At 32.9% G+C, this 19,906-nt stretch overlaps 2 protein-coding genes across 26 annotated transcripts in view; one reads left to right on the forward strand and one right to left on the reverse strand.

Moving 5' to 3' along the window:
- LOC141390421 (modifier of mdg4-like) overlaps positions 1 to 19,906 on the forward strand; it is a 93,684-nt gene that overhangs the window by 41,084 nt on the left and 32,694 nt on the right. Inside the window, exons 5-6 of one of the 25 annotated variants that reach the window (XM_073963338.1) lie at positions 742 to 1,047; positions 2,279 to 5,676. The exons of 17 other annotated variants lie outside the window; for them this stretch is intronic. In XM_073963338.1, coding sequence (XP_073819439.1) covers positions 742 to 1,047; positions 2,279 to 2,397 — 425 coding nt within the window. In that variant the 3' untranslated portion in view covers positions 2,398 to 5,676. Of the gene's footprint in view, positions 1 to 741; positions 1,048 to 2,278; positions 5,677 to 5,957; positions 6,426 to 13,204; positions 14,281 to 14,337; positions 14,711 to 14,972; positions 15,443 to 15,690; positions 19,732 to 19,906 lie in introns of those variants that run through there. 7 more of the 25 variants (XM_073963344.1, XM_073963341.1, XM_073963360.1 and 4 more) reach the window with 7 other exon arrangements.
- Positions 7,618 to 8,671, reverse strand: pre-mod(mdg4)-T. Its single transcript, XM_073963361.1, has 2 exons — positions 8,581 to 8,671; positions 7,618 to 8,398 (listed from the first exon to the last, which is right to left on the reverse strand). The coding sequence occupies exon 2, from the start codon at positions 8,292 to 8,294 to the stop codon at positions 7,725 to 7,727; it is 570 nt and encodes a 189-aa protein (XP_073819462.1). The 5' UTR covers positions 8,295 to 8,398; positions 8,581 to 8,671; the 3' UTR covers positions 7,618 to 7,724.

Below are 19,906 nucleotides of genomic sequence, written 5' to 3' on the forward strand. Positions count from 1 at the left end.
TAAACATCAACATAAAATGACAAGGTGAGTAAGTGTTGGTAGTCGTTAGCATAAACTGTACTTTAAAAGTGATAGAAGAAGTTTTAATGAATTATGCATTAGTTTTAAAAATAAAGCTAAAAACCATTTTTAATCAAATACTACAATGTATAAATCATAACATTACATTAATTAAAAATAATTTGCATTATATTTTGGCCAATACTAATTTAAGCGCCATAGGAATATGTGCCTACTCTTTTACAAATATATTTGTCATAAAAAATACAACACTGCTTATGTCAACACAGAACTGTCAACAATTTGTCAATGTGCGTCTGACCCCACAAAAATGATTTTGTCAGAATTTATATTTACTAACAAATAATTCTAGGATATATTAGAAAATCAACAAAATCTATTGTGTTAAAGAATAAGTGAAGGAAATAAATGTGAAATAATCTTATTGTGAAAAATAAATATAAAACATACAATGTGAACATATGTTTTCATGCCAATCCGCCAATCCTTCTACAAGGAATTGTTGTGTGTAAATGAAATGAATGGATGATACATTCAGATACATTCTACTAAAAAGTCACTCAAATTTAAAATTTCTATATAGATATTCATATTGTATTAATAAATATAGCTATATTAAAGCAAACCTTGTTTTGTGTTTTCTTCTTTTCCCGAATGATAAATATTCCAATTTTAATAATAAAAATACTAAATTCCGTGCATCTTGTGTTCCATCCTTAGCAACGACGAAATCTGATAAAACGGCAACTATCACAGGAGCAGCAGTCACAAACACAACAACAACGACCACTAGTAAACCTAAGAAATCCAAACCCATTGATTCCGGTAAAGTGCCACTTTTTGCTGGTAGTCGAGTGTATGTGTCCAAAAATGACCTAATGAAGATTTACATCCCAAATGCTTGCATATATACATCGCGTTTAAGTGATTTGGTCTTTGGTTTGGAAAATCTGGAGAAAGTTGCCAAATCTGGTATAAAGGACCGTTTAAAGTTGCTGGACGATAATCTTTTGAAATCTGTAATAAGTAAGTAATAGTAAGCAAACTCCATCCTTTGTGTTAAAAATTAAATTATGTGTTTTTAAGGAATATTAGGTTCATTTGGTCTATTTTTCGAGAATTAGTACAGTAAAACAACCAGAGCACGAAAACAATTTCGCCAATAACTATTTTATAGAAAGCTTATACAACTTTCAACGTAATAGTAAATAAGACAGATGAGACGAATTATATTGTTATATGGTTGACAATACGTCTTAGCCTTAGCCTCGAAGAAAAAGGAAACAATTTTTAAACCCATGAGGTTTAATTAGCAAGGCATAAGCCTATATTTTCTAAGCCATGAATAATGACTAATGTACATTCGAAGAATCATAAGCACTCTTCAATGACTAAAGCAGATGTATGTACATAAACGACAATAAAGCACCCAACACTTTAGGCGAAGATCATTTTTAGTATTCATTTATAATTAATTTCTCGTTGGAAATCGAGCTTTATGATCAAAAATGCATTTGAAAAAGAAAAGCTGACGACTCGAAACCACACACCCACCACTATGTGACATGACATGTTTCGTCTTTGGTAAAGAAAGCTCCTCAGACTTATCGGATGTGGGACGGCTTCGCTATCATCTAATATTTACTCTTTCAAATACAGTTTTTTTACAGTGCTGAATGTTTTATTTATTTATTTATTTATTTATTTTATTTGCTTTGCAATTGAAGCCAATTTTGAGGCCATGGTATGGCCAGTCCAGTCATGGTATGGCTTTCATTACAAACGCTTAGCGTGTCTTTGAATATTATGAGTTTGACTCTGAACACTAAGACGCCGTGACAACACTTTTTTCCTTGTGTTTTTTTAAGGACGTGGGTTCAAACCCCAGCCTGCCATACAATGACTAAAAATACAATCAGCACGGAAAAAAATAAAAGAAAACTGCATTTGAAAGAGTAAATGTTAGATGATAGCACATCCGATATGTCTGAGGAGCCTTCATGTCATGTCACATAGTGGTAGGTGTGTGGTTTCGAGTCGTCGGCTTTCCTCTTTCAGATGCATTATTGATCATTAAGCTCGATTTCCAACAAGAAATTAATTGTAAATAAAGTTTTTTGTTTGCGAAATTCTTGGCCAACAAAAATGTCACAATTTTCAAATAATGAATGTATATATTTTGAACATTTACTTCATATATTATATTCAGTATATACCTATATCACTTTAATATATATTTTTTATTTCCCTTTTCCAGCTCACGTGGTACAAGTTTTTTCAATGCGCGGTGAAAAATTAGATGACACGATGGTTTTACGTTTTATACAGCAAAAAATTGCCAATATGTCAACTTCGAATGCTGTCGGAACAACTTAATCCAACCTATTGCTCCTTCATATATATATTTTTATGTTAAACTTTGTTTCATAATTGAATTTAAGTGTATATTAGGTATATAAGCATGTTGTTCTTTCATTTTTATTTTATTACCTAATAAACTTTTACCAAACACCAAAACTAGTAAACTTTTCAGAAAATTTTTATTAATTCTTTCATAACTTTCAGTGATCACTTCTTAAAAGACTTTGCTAAAATATTGGTAATTTTCTCCATTCATTACAGCACTCAAATACATATTCGAGGAAAAAAATGCCACAACTTATATTCAATATTCAACTACACAACGTGGACGGGTTATGTTGATCTACAACGGCTATAGATATGTGGAAAATCGTCAGTCGCACAAAAACGTATTTTGGCGTTGTTCGCGTTATGTAAAATATGGTTGTCGAGCTACCGTGGTCACATCAAAAGTCAATGATGATGTTTCCATTCGGGTAGCTGGTTCGCCACACACTCATGAACCCGAAATGAAAGCTGATAATTTAGTGGAAATTTCACCAGATTTTCTTGAAGATACCAAAGTGAGCTATATGAGATCAATGGTTGGACTGTTGGGCGATATAAAGTGAAATTTTGTATAATGAATATATTAGTAATAGCTTATGAAGAATTTGCAATTTTTAAGTTTAGTTATACTAACTATGAAATCAGTGTACAAAGTAAAAATAAATGAAATTGTGTTAAATGGAAATTTCAATTTAAAATTATCTATATTATATTGTTGTTTGAAGTTGTGTAAAATATATAGTGTAGATCTTTTACTAATTTCTGTTTGTCTATTTCATTTTGCAGGTAAATCAAATATGACCTATGCGCCCTCAACTGTAGCGGCAACGGAATCCACAAAAATAGTAACAACCACTCCCAGTGCAAATGAAGAATTCCGCAAACCCCAAAACTTGCCTAAAATTTTAGATGGAAAATTCTACAATAACATACAACCACACCCGAAAACGCCTGGAGGCATTCAGGCGACGTGTACAACATGTTTCGGTATAATTTCTGGGACAACAAAATCGACTGGAAACTTTTTGAGTCATATTAAACGCCGTCACAAAGATATATTGCCCACATGTCAATTATATTGTTCAGCCAAAAGTTTAACTGGTTTCACGCAATCAGATTTGAAATTCACATCCGTATCTTTTCCTTCAGGCGGACCACTACCATTGGTGTTATCCTATCCGGGAAATATAAAAGAAGTTAAACGAGTTATTACTACTGCAACAACACCAGTAACAACAACCACAAATGTTATAACAAATGCCCAATATTTGCGAAGATCTACCACAGAGTCATCGAGTAATTCATCAACAAGTGTTTATAAACAGGAACCTACGACTATGTAAAAATATTTGACAACAATATTTCGAGGCAATGGCTGGAATGCAATGTTTGTGTTAATTTTTAAGATAATTTGTTCTATAGAGTTTATGGATTTCCTGTGTGTGGGCTGCATCATATTTACTTATGTGCAAATATTTTTTTAAGCAACAGTTGCTAAAACCTTTTGCTGCAAGACTATATCAAAAATTATATTGAATATACATTTGGGTCAATCCTATTGGGTTTTTTAGATTTTAATCTATCTGCTATGGGATTTACTTTTTTTTTACTTTTTTGTCTATATGTTTATTTTGTTTCTTAAATCTTATTTTAAATGTGTTGAAAACCTGCACAGGTGGCGAATGCAGGACTTACTTATGCTTCTCTCGATGTCAAACCTGAAGTTAATCTGAACAGGCTAAAACAACAAAAAAGCTTATAATTTAGTATATTTTTGTAATATGTATATTCGTGCCCGATATTTCGTAATAATTTTTACAAAATGTTCCTACATGTCCTTATTTCGTTTTTTATTTTATTTTGTTGTTTTTCCAGTTTCTATCAGAAGACACGACACCAATTTCGTTCGCATTACACCCAAACTTTTGTTGTTTTTAAAAATATTTGTTTCATTTTTATTTCAATCAGACTCTAATCTCCACGTTAACTGCAATTTGGTAGTAATTCCAACAAATTTTGTTCTAAATTTTCTTTCATAAAATCTAAATTTTTCTCCTATGTAATGTTCCAATAACTATAACTTCCATTAAGCCGCTTTCTAACTTTATTTGTAATAGTGATGATTGTCATAATTTTGTGTGTTTTGTGTTTAAACTTAATGAGGTTTGTGCATATGTATATTTTGTGACATGATTACCCAACATTAGTACAAAATATTTTGAATTGCAATAATATAATGCAGAAATAATCGTCGATTTTTTTGTTCTTTTATTAAAAGTAAAATAAAAATTGAAATGATTTATTATAATGTTAGCAGTCTCCGGCAGTTGAAGAGCAACATCCACGAGACTTAAGGAAAAAGGTTTAACACAAATGCATTTATTGTCCACATTACTCTTTTATTTAGGAGTGAATATTGTTTATTTATCTACTGCTTTTTAAAATCTTAGTTTTAACATAATCTTTTGATTTCTTTTTTTATTAATATTTACAATAATGTATTTCCGAATACTCGGTAGGCAATGTACAAGGTTAAAAAAAGAAATATTTATAAACCTGATTCTAAATGTTCACTTATGGAGGATTTCTCACATTCCCTAAGACGCCCTATTATAAATGTACAGGAAATAGCCGGAATTGTAAAGAACATTTTGAATTTGATTGAAATATGACACAAAGAAATGGGCATATTTTTTCATATCTTAATTTTATTACAAATTAAATCTATCCTACATTAGTTTACCACATTCCCTCTTCACGCGAGGTACTGAAAGTGAGAAATTCCCCATCAGTGAACATTTACAGTTCGGTTGTATAAGTAGAATGGTAAAAGTGTGAACTGTTATAAATAAATTTAAATCCTAATGACTCTAACAAATTAAGAGCTATAGGAATTTTTCAATTAGAAATATTAAAAAGATTTCCTGATAATCCCTTAAGAATCAAATTACATCGTTATGATACTCTATTTGAATTGGTTCGGAACCGAAATATAGGTACATACTCGTATATAGTTTGATATCGAATGTGGGAATTTGGGTTTCCATTGAAACCATACTAATTATTTGATTACATTTCTCAATTAAAATGGGAGTTTCAAAACCAAAAGTCCCAATAATTCAATTTGTAATAAGAATAGCTTTTAAAACGTAGAGATAACATGTATTAATTATTTTTCCATATACATTTGTAATTTCTCAAACATTTGTAATATTTTTATTGTAAATAAATTTTAATGAAAAATAATAATTAAATTGTCAAATTTGAATACTTATGTCCTGTTTCACTAAGGCGATTCGAATACAAATTCATTCGAACTACTACCAAACTTCTGTTTTTCATATATGAATTGTTTTTATTTTCAATCAAACAAAAATTTCCTACAACAGGAATTTGGTAGTAATTAGTAATTCGAACGAATTTGAATTCGAATCTTCTTAGGGAAACAAACCATTAATTTTCTATAAGAATAATTAACATTTTTATTACAATAAATTTACTTTACATAATTTGTTGTCTATTTTCAGTTAAACAATCAACACCAAGAGCTTTTCACTGTCATTCGCCTGAAATGATTTCGGAAAATTTCCAAAAAATTGCCAAATTTGGACTATCAAAGAAATCTCGACCTTTACTGATGATTGAAAATTTTACATTTGTTTGTGACACAAAGCCGAAGAACAAATCTGCTTATGTCTCAAGTTGGAGATGTTCCATGTACGTGAAGTATTTATGCAAAGCTCGAGCCTGTACCAAACAAATCGGTAATGATATACGATATCGAATAACACATCCATTCCATACACATTAATTAAATTTTAGACATAGTTTTGTCGTAAATCTTAAAATATTTCCACTATCTTAAATAAATGTCATCCAAATTTCAAGCTTTCCACGAGTTTAGGGAACAAGTCATGATTATAGGTTTGCTGTATTATGACGTGTATTCATAATTAAAGTGTGCTTTTAATTTAAAAAAAAAACATACAAGTTGATATAATAGGTAAACTTGATTTTGATCATAATAACCGATTATATTATGGAGGAGACGAACGTTAATTTTAGAATTTTAAATAATTTAACATGTATGCGAAGTATTGCGCTCCAAAACGTCACTTATGCGCATTTGAAACTCAGAATACAAACAAATAAGTACCAGGTAGAAAATTGATGCATTAGGTAGACTGTGTAACTGTTTGCATTTTAGAATAATTTTACAAAGCATGAGCAATAACTGAAACAACGCAGTTTTATGACATTTCTGAAGTCAGGCAAACTTACTGCCTAACGCTAAGCCATCCCAGCCAATACACATTACAAAATCCCTTGCTAACCCATTATTTTAACAAGGGCTGACCAAAAATATCCACCCTATTATGCATGACATGTCTTCTTAAATTAACGGGTGGGCAAGGCTTTTGTAATGATTATACACGAATGCTTCAGTTGTTATTGTTGGCAGGAGATATGCGGATGCACAATTGAAAATCTTCATTACCCATCTCTGAATATATCCTTGATATAAAACAAATTTCCCTTCATATCTTATGGAATACAATTCATGGGAAAAGGTTTCTAAATAACATGTCAACAAGTTTCAAACCCAACACTTTATTGGCTTAAAGTTGTGTTATTTATTAGGAAGGTAAACCTATTGCACTAAACTTTTTTCGTATTAAAATACCCGATTTATTAGCCAATTCTATGCGCTGACGGTCGCCTGCATGATTGTGGACATCTGAAATGAAGAGATTTTACGACTTAACATAAACAACCGAATATACATACATATGCTATATAATACCCACCATTGGTAACATATAAGTCATCACCTATAGTCTTCAACCTGCTCCGACATTTCAAGCTACGATTGTGAATACACTCCCAATAGACTTTGTCTGAATTCACACCAAACCTAACGTTATAAAAATAATTTAATTACATAGAGAAAAACACACAGGCAAAAACACAAACCTTTTGAGATTAGACCGATAAATGAAATCATTGATGGCCAAAAGTGTACCGCCTTTTCTAGATATAATGAAGATTTGTTCACCGCAATTCCTTACGTGCTGCATAACTGCAAATACATATGAGAAGAAATGGAAGAGAAAATATGGAAACAAGAAATTTTATTTCTATTTGAAATAAAATTGTTCAAAAACTAGGAAACTTGATGAAGCTGTGTTGTAGTTTAAAGCATATTTATTGTCCAAAGTTTTCAGTTAAAATAATATGTGTTTAAAACATGTATAGCAAAATATATATGGTATTGGGATTAAATGGATATAAAATTATTTCTTCTTGCCAAGCAATGCTTTTTGCAAACGTTTTTTAATTTTTTCCCTGAATTCATTGGGGTCTTCGGTTGCTGCAGTAGCTGGAGTTTCTGAAGTGAATTCCATTTGATCTTGATTTACACCCTTCTCTAATTTCACGTTCATTTTTTTCGGTTGAGTTACGATATTTTCAATGTAGACCGGTGTTGTCGACTCTTCCAAAACAACATCTTGCAATTCAACAGTAGTAGTTTGTTCTTCTTCAGCTGTTGCATTTTCGACTTCATTGGTGTTTTCAGCTTCAGTATCTACACCAGGCGAAAATTTCACAGAAGTCACACTTTTATCTGTGGCCTGGATGAAATGTACATGCTCCCCATCTAGGGGATACACCAATTTCTGATCTGTCACAACACGAACATTACACTCTTGCATGCTTTCTTTATAACAGCACTGGAATATGGTGTACTTTCCTTTACGGAAAGAGTAGCGGAAATGATGACCATCATACTCAAGTTTCATTGTTCCCTTCGTAGTGGAAGCGTACAAAATCGGCTGACCAGGATTATTTTTAACCGCTTCCATTATCTTGGTTATTATCGGACCTGGACCTGTTTTGGTTGCCGGCGTAGTCCTCCTAGGTCTTCCTCTTTGTGGTTTGACTTTAGCAACATTCTTAACTGCAATAACTGCAACAAAATAGTAAATGAAATTAAATTATAAATGATAGGAAAAATAAATATATGGAATAAGAACTAATTAAAATAAAACAACAACAAAGGAGGGTGATAACAAAAAATCAACATTTTATTTAACAAAAAATTAAAATATATAGTAATTTCACGTAAAAGCATTAACACTTTGTAATTACTTTAATGCTAAAGTGAAATAAACAGGGTAATCAATGGAATTTTTAATAAAAGATTAAATTGTAGTTTTTCACTTCACTTCTTTATGTGTTTTGTAATAGATTGTGACAACTAAGTCAGTCATAAATGTCATTTTAACTTTCGTTGGTCGCCATCTTGTGAATCTTTTACAAATACGATGGCGTACTTTGAAAGGTAGGAGTCGGATAATTTCATTTGACGCCGCAAATTTTAGTGACACTTGCATATTTTAATATTTTAATAGCCAAAGCATTTCTTATTTAATTAATTACGTATGCATTTGCGCACATGTTATTGAAAAAGTAAATGACTGTTTTTATTTAAAGGCTATTGTAGCTTAAAACTGTTAATTTAGCAACTTTGCAAATTTGATTTTAGTCTTAGCAGTGCTGTGTAGCGGTGGTCAAGTGTCATGCCGCCGCTCCCAACCTATTTGCAGCCGTCGTATGTAGTTTTAGTGGTACTCGGTTGTTTTCACCATAGAATTTTATGCTCTTTTGGTTCTGTGAAAAATCCATTATTTTTGTCCGCGTCTCCTTTATTTTGTAGAAAAATTGTGAAAAATAGTGAAAATATACTATAGAACTTTCATATAAAGTGTGTTTTGGATATATTAATGATTAGAAAAGTATATTGCCTTAAATAATAAAATAGTTTTGAGATGTACTACATACACACATACATACAGTAAAATTGTTTGTTATTATGTTAAATTTTATAAAGATCGTGGGAAAATATGTGATTAAAATATAAGTACTAGTGTATAATCAAGTTATGAAATGGTTTTTATAAAAAAATAAGATTTAATTGTGGAATTGTTTTATTATTGTGTGTGTTTCTTGAATGCCATTGAGGTTGGTGAAATTGTAATAGAATATACAAACCGAAACGACCCATAACAAAACGGAGAGCATTGTTTACAATTTGGTTTGTAAAGTCAAAGATGCTAAAACATCAATGAAAATAAAAGAAAAATGCAATAGAAATGTTTGTCATGTAGAAAACATAAAAATATAATGGGGTTTTTAGAGAAATTTAAGAAACCACTAGTGCTGCGTATATATGGGGTAAGTGACACCTAATAATTACATCTAGCCATCAACAACAAAATTCCGTGATTATAATTTGTATGGCATATCGATCGACATATCTTTTCTCAAATAAGAGGTCTACGGGCCGATATTAGACCTCATTGCATGTAAGTTCTCGCCTTGCAAATATTTTGAACTGACCCGCTAAGCTAGGATCATTATGACATTTTTTCACTGGCAGATTTGTCACCCTGATCTCGTTTGTGGGAAAGTCCCTACCTCACCGAAATATGGATCTCTGAAATTCCGAAATCCCTTTGAAATTCCGGCTACCTAGAGAAAAATATATAATCTATATATATAAAAATGGTGTAAAAAATGTATAGTAATTCATAAAATGAGAACGGCTAGGCCGATTTCTGTAAAATTTTTTGTCAGTTATTCGTATTTTCGAGGAGAAGGTCTTTACGGAAGAAAATTGTGGAAAATCTCTCTGAAAAAGTCGGAAAATTGGAAAAATCGAAAATTGAGTTTTTGTATGCAATTTTATTCTTTAATAGCGAGACGAAGTTCGCCGGGTCCGCTAGTTTAATATATATTTTGTTCTTATACTCGAGATTTGCACCAGTACATAGGTGAATGTTTTAAATCTACGATCGATCCATACCCGTATTACCCGTTCAAAATGACAAAGTTATACCCAACGGAGTTTTTGGAACTTTAAACGAACATATGTGTAAACTTCCCCCATAAATGTTATATCCTCGCCTGGGCGACCGGAACCTTCTATTCCCTGATTTCGATGGTCTTACCTATAACATCCAAGCAAATATTGCATCGATAACACCCTGTTGTTTCGACGCAACGCCAGGACCTTGGACTCCTTGGACTCTTCATGCAAATGGTATACTGAAGACATATGGAAGCACCCTGCTGCTATTCTCAGGTTGCATTCTGGCAGATTTACAGGTTTTCCCATTGCGTATCACTTACGTTGGTAAAGCACATTGGCGCCGCATAGCTTAACACAGATCGATGCTGCCGGCTAGGGAGGGACTTGTTCCTGTTTCTCATTTTATCGCGAATAGCTGCAGCATGCGTGGACGACTTATACAGGCTATCGAATGTGTCCCCAAGGACTTTGGGGTTGTTTGTGGTCGGAATTGTTGAACCATCGACCTGCTGTTAACTTAGTGGTGGATATTTTCATATTCCTCGCATGGAAGAACTCAACGAGATCAAAGTGATAGGAGTTTAGCCTCACACGAATGCCATCAACGGTGGGATCTGACGCCATGAGCTTACTGTTATCCGCGTACGTAATTAACTCAATGCCGTCGGTAGGGCGTGGAATTGCAGAAGGGTAGAGGTTAAACAGTGTCGGATATATCACCCCTCCTTAGGGAACTCCGCGCTTCACTCTAAAGGGTTTGGACTTGTTTTTGAATTCCACGTATGACTGGCGACCACACAAATAGTTGGAGACCCAACGTTTCAGACAAGGGCGTAGTATTCTCAAAAGCATTGGTCAGATCACTGTTCTGTGGCATGGTTTGTCCTGGTTGAGCCCTCGCCTAATATATGTGGAAAAGGCGTACAGTGCTGTTGTGGTGCTTTGCTGCTTCCGGAACCCGTGTTGATGACCAGCAACTGGATGTTGAGGAGGAGTAACGCCTCAAGTATCTTTGCTACTGCTGATAGAAGTGAGGTCGGCCTGTATGATTTCACCATTCTCCCCAGGTTTCAGCAGCGGGACCAGCCTGCCCACCTTCCAGGCTTCGGGAACGATAGGTTGGGGGGGGGGACCTTGCTGAAATACTCGACTCCCGGGTCATCGAGCTGTTTTTGCATCACCAATGAAATTTCGTCAGGATGGAATTGGGTAATTTTGAACCTTGGATAGCATCTGCAACATCACCCATTGTAAATTGTGCTGGTTCATCCTGGGCTGGAAGAGATCGATAACGACGTAAAATGCTTCTCTTCGCTCGGTCGCTATCGGGGTTCTCGATCATTTATCGGCAAAAATAGCCTACGCACCTCCTCGGATATGTAATAGCCACGCTGTTAAACATGATACCTACCAGATTGTTTACAATTTACTACAACCGGTTCCAATGTTGCAGCACTTCAGCTGCTCTAGCCATTTTTTCCACTTGTCATCCGCTGTCCGATCTCTGGCCTTCGTGCGGCGAAGCTCTTCACGCTCATTTGCCAATCCCGTCGCCTCTGCTGGTATTATTTCAAGTATTTGACCAGTAGGAATATGCGGCTGCAGCAGTGATGATGTCTCGGAAATTCCTCTCTGCTACACGAAAATCAATATGTTATATGTAATTGTGATCGGGGTGTTAAGATCTACTTGTAAAAAAAACTTTCATCACGATCCGAGCTTAGCGCGTCAGCTTAACTTGCTCCATTTTTATATGTAGGTATGTTATTTTGTTTCAAGTCCAATTTAAGGTCCTCTCGCGGATCTCTTTGAGATGTCTACCGTCGATAGCCCTCGGGACCCTGATTAACACGATATATGTATACATATTTTTTGTTGCTGAAGTCCATAGAGATATGGGGATGACAATATCTTACCTACCCCCCTTTCTGAAGAATTTTTGAACTTTATTTTGAAAACATTTGTTCGACACCTTGCATTACTTGTTGGTTTTGGTTATTATTGTCGAACTACGTGTGTGTTAACTTTTAATTTATGCATTCAATATTGTCTTAAACAAGTCCATCAACTAATTTTGAAAAAAACCGACATTTTTAACAACTTGTTATTTTTCACTTAGTTCGTTCGCTTACTGCGAAAACAATTCTCAACAGTACATCGGGAAGTATGAGAATCAGCAACAATAAATATGTATATTTGTAATCAGGGCCCCAAGGGCTGGCTATCGACGGTACACATGACAAAGATATAGACGAGGAGCCTCAGACTGGACCTTTTATATATGCATTGCTAGTACCTGTAATGCCACCATTACCAACACTTTTAAAAGTCTATCTTATAGATTCCTCACACATTATATCTTCCATGTTTTTCCAGCAGTTTTGAAGTTTACATATATTATTTAGGCTCCAATAAGCTCAGTTATTTGTCCGGTTCTAAATTTTTCACTCGAAGTTATCACCAAAACCAGAGAAGCGATCGCCATTTTTTAAATCCCTTTTTGTTTTTAAACATGTAATGTTCAATTTTTATAATTTAAAGTCTTGAAAAATATAGGTATTATTTTATATTGTCTCTGTTTCCGTGATCGAAAAAATATATAATATAATAGTAACATCGTAGTAAAAGTGAAATAATTAATAATTTAAAAAAAAATAATAATAAATGTTTAACCTATACACTTAAATTTATAAGCAACAATTTTAAATACATACTTTTATAAGCCAAAAACATTTGTTTTGTTATAAATAAAATATATAAATATGTGAAAAAATATACGTGTTTGTTTTATATATGAATCTCTAAAATTTTAAGATTCAACTAAAGATAGGGTCCAAAAATTCTGTATACAATTTTTCTACTCTGTAACAGTACTATTGTTGTTCTCAACTGCTATTACAGGTTACTTCAGCGTTGAATACATCTTTAATCAACGTGGTCATCCTAGGGTAGTTTTCAATGATTACCTCTACAATAGAAATCGTACCAAATACTGGCGTTGTTTACGTGCCTCCCGTTACAATTGTAAAGCCACATTAATCATATCCAATGGTCGAATCGAAAAGGCTATTGGGGTACATAATCACGAAAGAGAATGTGAAGAGATTTTAAGGGTTAAACGGCATAAGCAAGCCATACTAAATACAACAAAACGACCGAAACCTATTAAAAAGCCAGAACCAACAACAGCCACCGATTCCACGTGTATGGAATCATTGTTTTCCAATCCTAGTCGACCATGGTATGTTAACACACCTCCCGATGTACCAGGTATGCATTTAGGACCACAACAGCAGCAACATCAACATGGTATTGCTCCGATTTCATTTGAAAGTATGCTGCGAAATGATCACCATCACCACAACACATGGCCCTCAAGTGTCACAAATTGTCCAACATCTTCAGTTGGCACAACGGGGATGTTACAGCAACAAAATTACGCTCCTACAACACTTGAATCCTTACTGCGAAACGATCCATGTTCCAATCTAGCAAACAACGTTCACTCAATGGCAAACGTTGGTTTGCATCACCAACAACATCATCATCATGGTCCTGCAAATCACGACTCTATGCCACGAAATGACCTTTATCCTATTCCGCATACCACAGAAAGCTTGGAAGAATGTGCTACATCAATAACTGGTCTAGATAAACAACATCATGACCAAAATGCAGGGCGATCGGGGGGATCTGCTGTATCAAGAATTGATCTAGGCCAGCATCAACAACATCGGGAACAAAACGCAACATTTAATATGGAAAATGTAGAAATTAAAAGTGAACCCTTAGGAGAGGCTGAATGTTAGCTGTAGATTTGTAACAAATTGTGAAAAACAATGTAAATATTAAAGTTTGCTTTATTTTCAAAACTAAAAAAATTATAAAACGTTGAAGAATGATTTGTAATTATAACATCACAATTTTTTATTATTTAAGTTTAACACACCAATAAAATATTTCACTCAGAATTGTAAGATTATTATTTTTTGTTTATTTTAATAACGTTTCCAATAAAAATCGTTTAATTGCAGAAGTGGAATATATTTACATTAAACGTGGTAATCCCCTAATAGTTTTCAATAATTTTATTTATTGCAAAAATCATTGCAAATATTGGCGTCGTTGCATTTAGGGCCCCACAAAACAGATGTCCAGCCAGTCTTTTTGTCTCTGATGGCAGAATAACAACATTTGATGACAATCATTCACATGAAGTGGATCTGAATAAAATAACATACAATTGGGAAAAAAATCTAAAGGAGAATACTAAAAGAAACAGACCAGGAAAAAAATGTCAACAAAAACCGCAAATTTTCTTGTAATAGTCATAGTCCATATATATTTGTTACAGATGAGATTGAAATAAAATGTAAATCTACAGCAGATGTTTAGAAATAAAACAAAGTTAATGTTGATACATATGTGAAACCCCTATAGAAATAAGAAGTTTAAGATTTATGAGCGACACTACCCGCACAGAAACTACTGTGTTTTAGCATGTATTTCAAACGTTTTACACATAACAATTTTTACATTTGAAAAGTGCGTATTGGATATTAAAATTACATATTTCTAGAATTTGATATGAAAAAGAAATTACATTTAATCAAAAAAAAACTACGATTAAATTATCCTCTTCAAACTTGTTTTCATTCTTTTTTTCTAGCTTTGCAATATATCTACAGTCCTCGTGGTATACCATTGTTGATATTAGACAATTATTTGTACCGTAAAAATCGGGAAAAATATTGGCGTTGTTGTCGTTTTGCAAAGTATCAGTGTAAGGCACGCTTAACCATTTCCAATAGTAATTATATTCGTATGGGAGGTGTACACAATCACGAACGTGAGTATGATCAAATCCGACAAGGAAGAAAACTTATGAAAAAGAGTGGTAAAAAAACCTCCTATAATGACATGCCTATAAGGAAAATAGTTTACGCCAATCCGCCAATGACAAACCTCCTCCAACATGGTCAAAATGTTTCTAGTATGGAACTACAATTAAAGAACGAAGGGGATAGTAGTACAAATAATATCGAAATGATGGGCACAAATGAAAACAAACATTGAAAAATATATTTATGTAAAGAAAAAAGAAACAAAACAAAATAATAAATGATTTTTAAAAAGTTTTACAGTTGTGCTAACTTTATTGTTGTATTTGGAATTGTTTTGGCCCCTGTTGGCTAGGTGCTATGTGTTTAATAAAATAAAATAAATTAAATATGCTCAGTCTTGCTGTTTTAAATTTTATAAACAAAAGTAGTACTAAATACATAAAGTCTATATACATAGTTTAAGAATTATAATAACCTAATTTCATTGTACATATGTTTAAACTCGATCACTAACATGTCTTGGTATTCCTTTATTTTTTCAAGATGGAGGCATCGAGTATATAGCCAGCATGCGAGGCAAGAAACTTTTAGTATATAACAATTATACATATGTAGAGGCTCGCAGACGTCCTGAGAAATGGATCTGTTACAATATTATGTGTAGATGTCATCTTATAGTTTCAATTGGCAATCACGGCAAATTGAAATGTATTAAAGAAATGGAGGGTCAACACAACCATGAACCAGACCATGATATAATAAGGCGTGGGCGCACTTATTTAAAAAAATTTGAAGATAAGAAAATGTCACTTACAAGACGTATATTAGCACGAAGAAGTTCGACACATAGAAGGGTTTTAACGCCAATTACGTTTATACCCAATATAAATATATTGGATAAAACAATCTAGAATCAAATTATAGATCAATATACAATGGTTTTCTCAAACAAATTAAAAAGAGCAAAGATTAGAATCTGTAAGAATTTTAAATGTATTATGTTCAATATTATGAAAAACCAAAATAAGTTTTGAAATATTGACAACAACTGTAAGGTTTATATTATATTTTAAGTTCAAACTGTTTGTGCATTCCTCGCTACAAAAACTGTTGACATCAAGAGATGACTATGGCCTGAATTCGCCTTTTGGATAACCTGACCAAGCGAACCTTGGGCATAATATACCCATAATTGATATTTATTGGCCTATGCCTTTTTAAAGAAGACTATAGTAAATTTAGATATTCAATAGGTATCCGATTTATATACATTTTTTGAATTAAATTAAAGTTTTGAACCTAGCATTATATTTTGAGTCTACAATTTCAGTCTAAACATATGATATGGAAACAAAAAAAAAAAAAAATATTTGCATTCTCAACATATAAGATGGAGATATGAAGTTTATATCAGTTATTTTGTTGAGAAGATGGATTTGGGTTTAATTTTTTTTTTCAACAACCATTCAATCCAAAGTCGAACTTCTCTATAACTTAGCTGCTGGAGATGAGAAATAACTACGTTTTATGGAAAATTCCTTAATAATTCCTTAATTATACTAATGATTAATAAAACAATTTCTTATAGATATGTACGACTATTATGCATACATATGTATTTAAAGAGAAATTAGAATAGAAATGTTTAAATTACGTAATTATATTAAATTTGTAAAAATTTATTAAGTTAAGTTTTATAATTTTTGTATCTTTCTTATTCTAATATTTTGGCTTAAGGTCATAAGGAATTAAAAAACAATCCCTGATGATAGTCGAAATATAGGATATTAAAATAAAAATTAAAAACCGAAAATGTTCTGTTTTTAATTCTTTATGACCTTAAGCCAAACTATTAGAAGAAGAAAATTACTGATCAAACCATATACAAATTTTTGTATCATTCATATGGCTTTCATATGTTTTGTATACATATTAAAAAATATCGGGTTCCATAAGCTCGCTATAATACAAAACGTTTGTTCATATCTGTTGTATCCTTCATTATCTTTATCGAAATCCCTATCTGTTATACTTGTATTTTACTGTCATCAATGTTTGTCATTATACACTCATTTATCAATACCTGTTTTATTGTAAACCGTAATTTTAGGCTTTACATAGCCATTGTTCAATATCAGTTTTTCTTCTTGTTATAACCTTCAACAGTGTCACACGTATTATTTCCTTTAGTTTACAATGTTCTATTAATAAAGCGATTTTAATATTAAACAATGATCGACCACGCGTCTTCTTATTTAATTATGTCGTAGTACAGACATAACAATTGGCGACGAGGATGAAATAGAAAAAAAATCAATAAATTTAAATTTCAACATTTCAAATTATCACGCCAATAACAATTGGCGATGAGGATCAAATAGAAAAATCAATTCAATTTTCAACAATAAAATGATCAAGTAAACAACAATTGCAACGAGGATGGATTAAGAAAAAATTCAAGCTATCGAATTATCATGATCAAAAAATTATCAAGACAACAATTGGCATAATTATCAACTCATAAACAACAATTGGTACGAGGATAAACTAGTGCATTTTCCAACAATACAAAAAATCAAGAAAATCAATTTCAAAATGGCCGATGAACAAATTAAAAAGTTGCTTGAAGCCATAACCTCAATGACTGCTGCATTGGCACAGCAGCAAGCTACATCTAGTACGAGCATCAACATAATTTCAAATTTCGAACCATTTAATCCAAAAGTGGAAACATTTCAATCGTACAAAGAAAGGTTAGAAATTCATTTGCAAATAAAAAACGTTTTCGACAACAAGGAGCTTTGTGCAAAGCTACTCTTGCAATACATTGGCACGGAAAATTATTCAACCATTTCAACATTGGCCGCACCAAAAACTGTTTCGGAACTGAAGTATGAAGAAATTATTGAACTACTCGATCAACATTATAGTCAAAAAAAGAACATTCTTGTGGAGCAACACAGGTTTTTATCAGAAGTGCAAAACGAAAATCAATCAATTGCCGAATTTGTGACAACATTACAAAAAAGAGCCGCTACGTGCGAATTTGTGTGTATGTGTAAGAAATCTGTCAGTGATCTATTTTCCAAGGCACAATTCATCAGAGGTCTACGTGACAACAACATTCGAGAGCAATTACTTCAAAAGCCGGACGAATCATTTCAACAAATTGTGGAAAAGGCAAAAGTGTTGGAAGCTGCAAAAATCAACAACAATGTAATATCAAATAATTCAACAAGTGATGTAAATTTTGTGCGCCAAACATCAAACGGTTATCACAGATGCAGTAACCGACTTCAAAACAATCGATCAACGATAACAAGTATCAATAATATCAACTACCGCGAATTGGGCATCCATGGAATGTGTTTTCGTTGTGGTCAAAGTAACCATTTGTCAAAAGAGTGTAAAATCAACAAAAACAAATTGAGCTGCTCTACATGCAAAAGAATAGGACATGTCAAAAAGGTATGCATAAAAACAAAATTGAAACAACAAGCATACAAAACGTCATATTTGGAATCATGCTCATCAGAAGAATATGGAGTAAATCAAATTATCGATATCTACAATAACAATGCTGTAATAGTGTCCCCAGAACTCGACGGTAACAAATGTGAAGAATTAGTTCAAAACGTTACAAAGAAGAGAAAAATGGAATGTCAATCAAAACGTAGTGTAATAAAAAATCATCAAGTTCCTCTAAGAACAAAAATACCAGAATACCGGCAGCATGGCCTATGTGAAAAACGCAGCAAAGATATAAGTGCAATTCGGCGCATAAGACATCAAGATAAAGAAAAACCTGCAGTTCATCAAATTAGTGTGGGAGAAAAGGAGCAGTTCAAATGCTCCGTGCAAAACAAACAAAAATGGAATTCCGGCGTCGTGCAGAATAAATTAAAATATTGCAATTGTTGCGTTAAACTCGACAATGGATATGTTATCAAAAGGCGCATCAATCAATTATTCAAAACATCAGTGCAACAACCGCCCGAAAATAAATACAAGTTCAAAAGGAACCCTCAACCAATGCAGCAAAACGTAATTCAGCTCCATTCGGGACCAAATCAATTCTTTCAACAAAATCAAATTCCAGCGATGTCCACTTCGACGAAAAAAGGACAACCAATTCGGATTCGACAGCCAACTTTATCCAGATCAACTCAAAATAATCCATCGAATCAAAAGGAATATTCAGCGTTCACAACATCAACTCAAAGTGCAGCACAGTAATTCAAACAGCAGACATCGATGCCTACTTGGTTCAAATCAAGCAACAACACAAGAGTGACTTCATTGTTAAGCGGCCATGTCTTTTATTAGCGTGGGAGATTGTTGTATCCTTCATTATCTTTATCGAAATCCCTATCTGTTATACTTGTATTTTACTGTCATCAATGTTTGTCATTATACACTCATTTATCAATACCTGTTTTATTGTAAACCGTAATTTTAGGCTTTACATAGCCATTGTTCAATATCAGTTTTTCTTCTTGTTATAACCTTCAACAGTGTCACACGTATTATTTCCTTTAGTTTACAATGTTCTATTAATAAAGCGATTTTAATATTAAACAATGATCGACCACGCGTCTTCTTATTTAATTATGTCGTAGTACAGACATAACAATATCTGCAAAAGCAATTTTCCTTGCGGCAATTGTCAGTTTGAAGGAGAGAGAGGTGAGGCATATAGTAACCCTTTGCCTCTCAACACCTCTCTCACCGACCAACTTACAATTGCCGCAAGGAAAAT

Source organism: Musca autumnalis, unplaced genomic scaffold (genome assembly GCF_047663935.1).
Source record: "Musca autumnalis isolate F117 unplaced genomic scaffold, ASM4766393v1 scaffold_1, whole genome shotgun sequence".
Lineage (NCBI taxonomy): Eukaryota > Metazoa > Arthropoda > Insecta > Diptera > Muscidae > Musca > Musca autumnalis.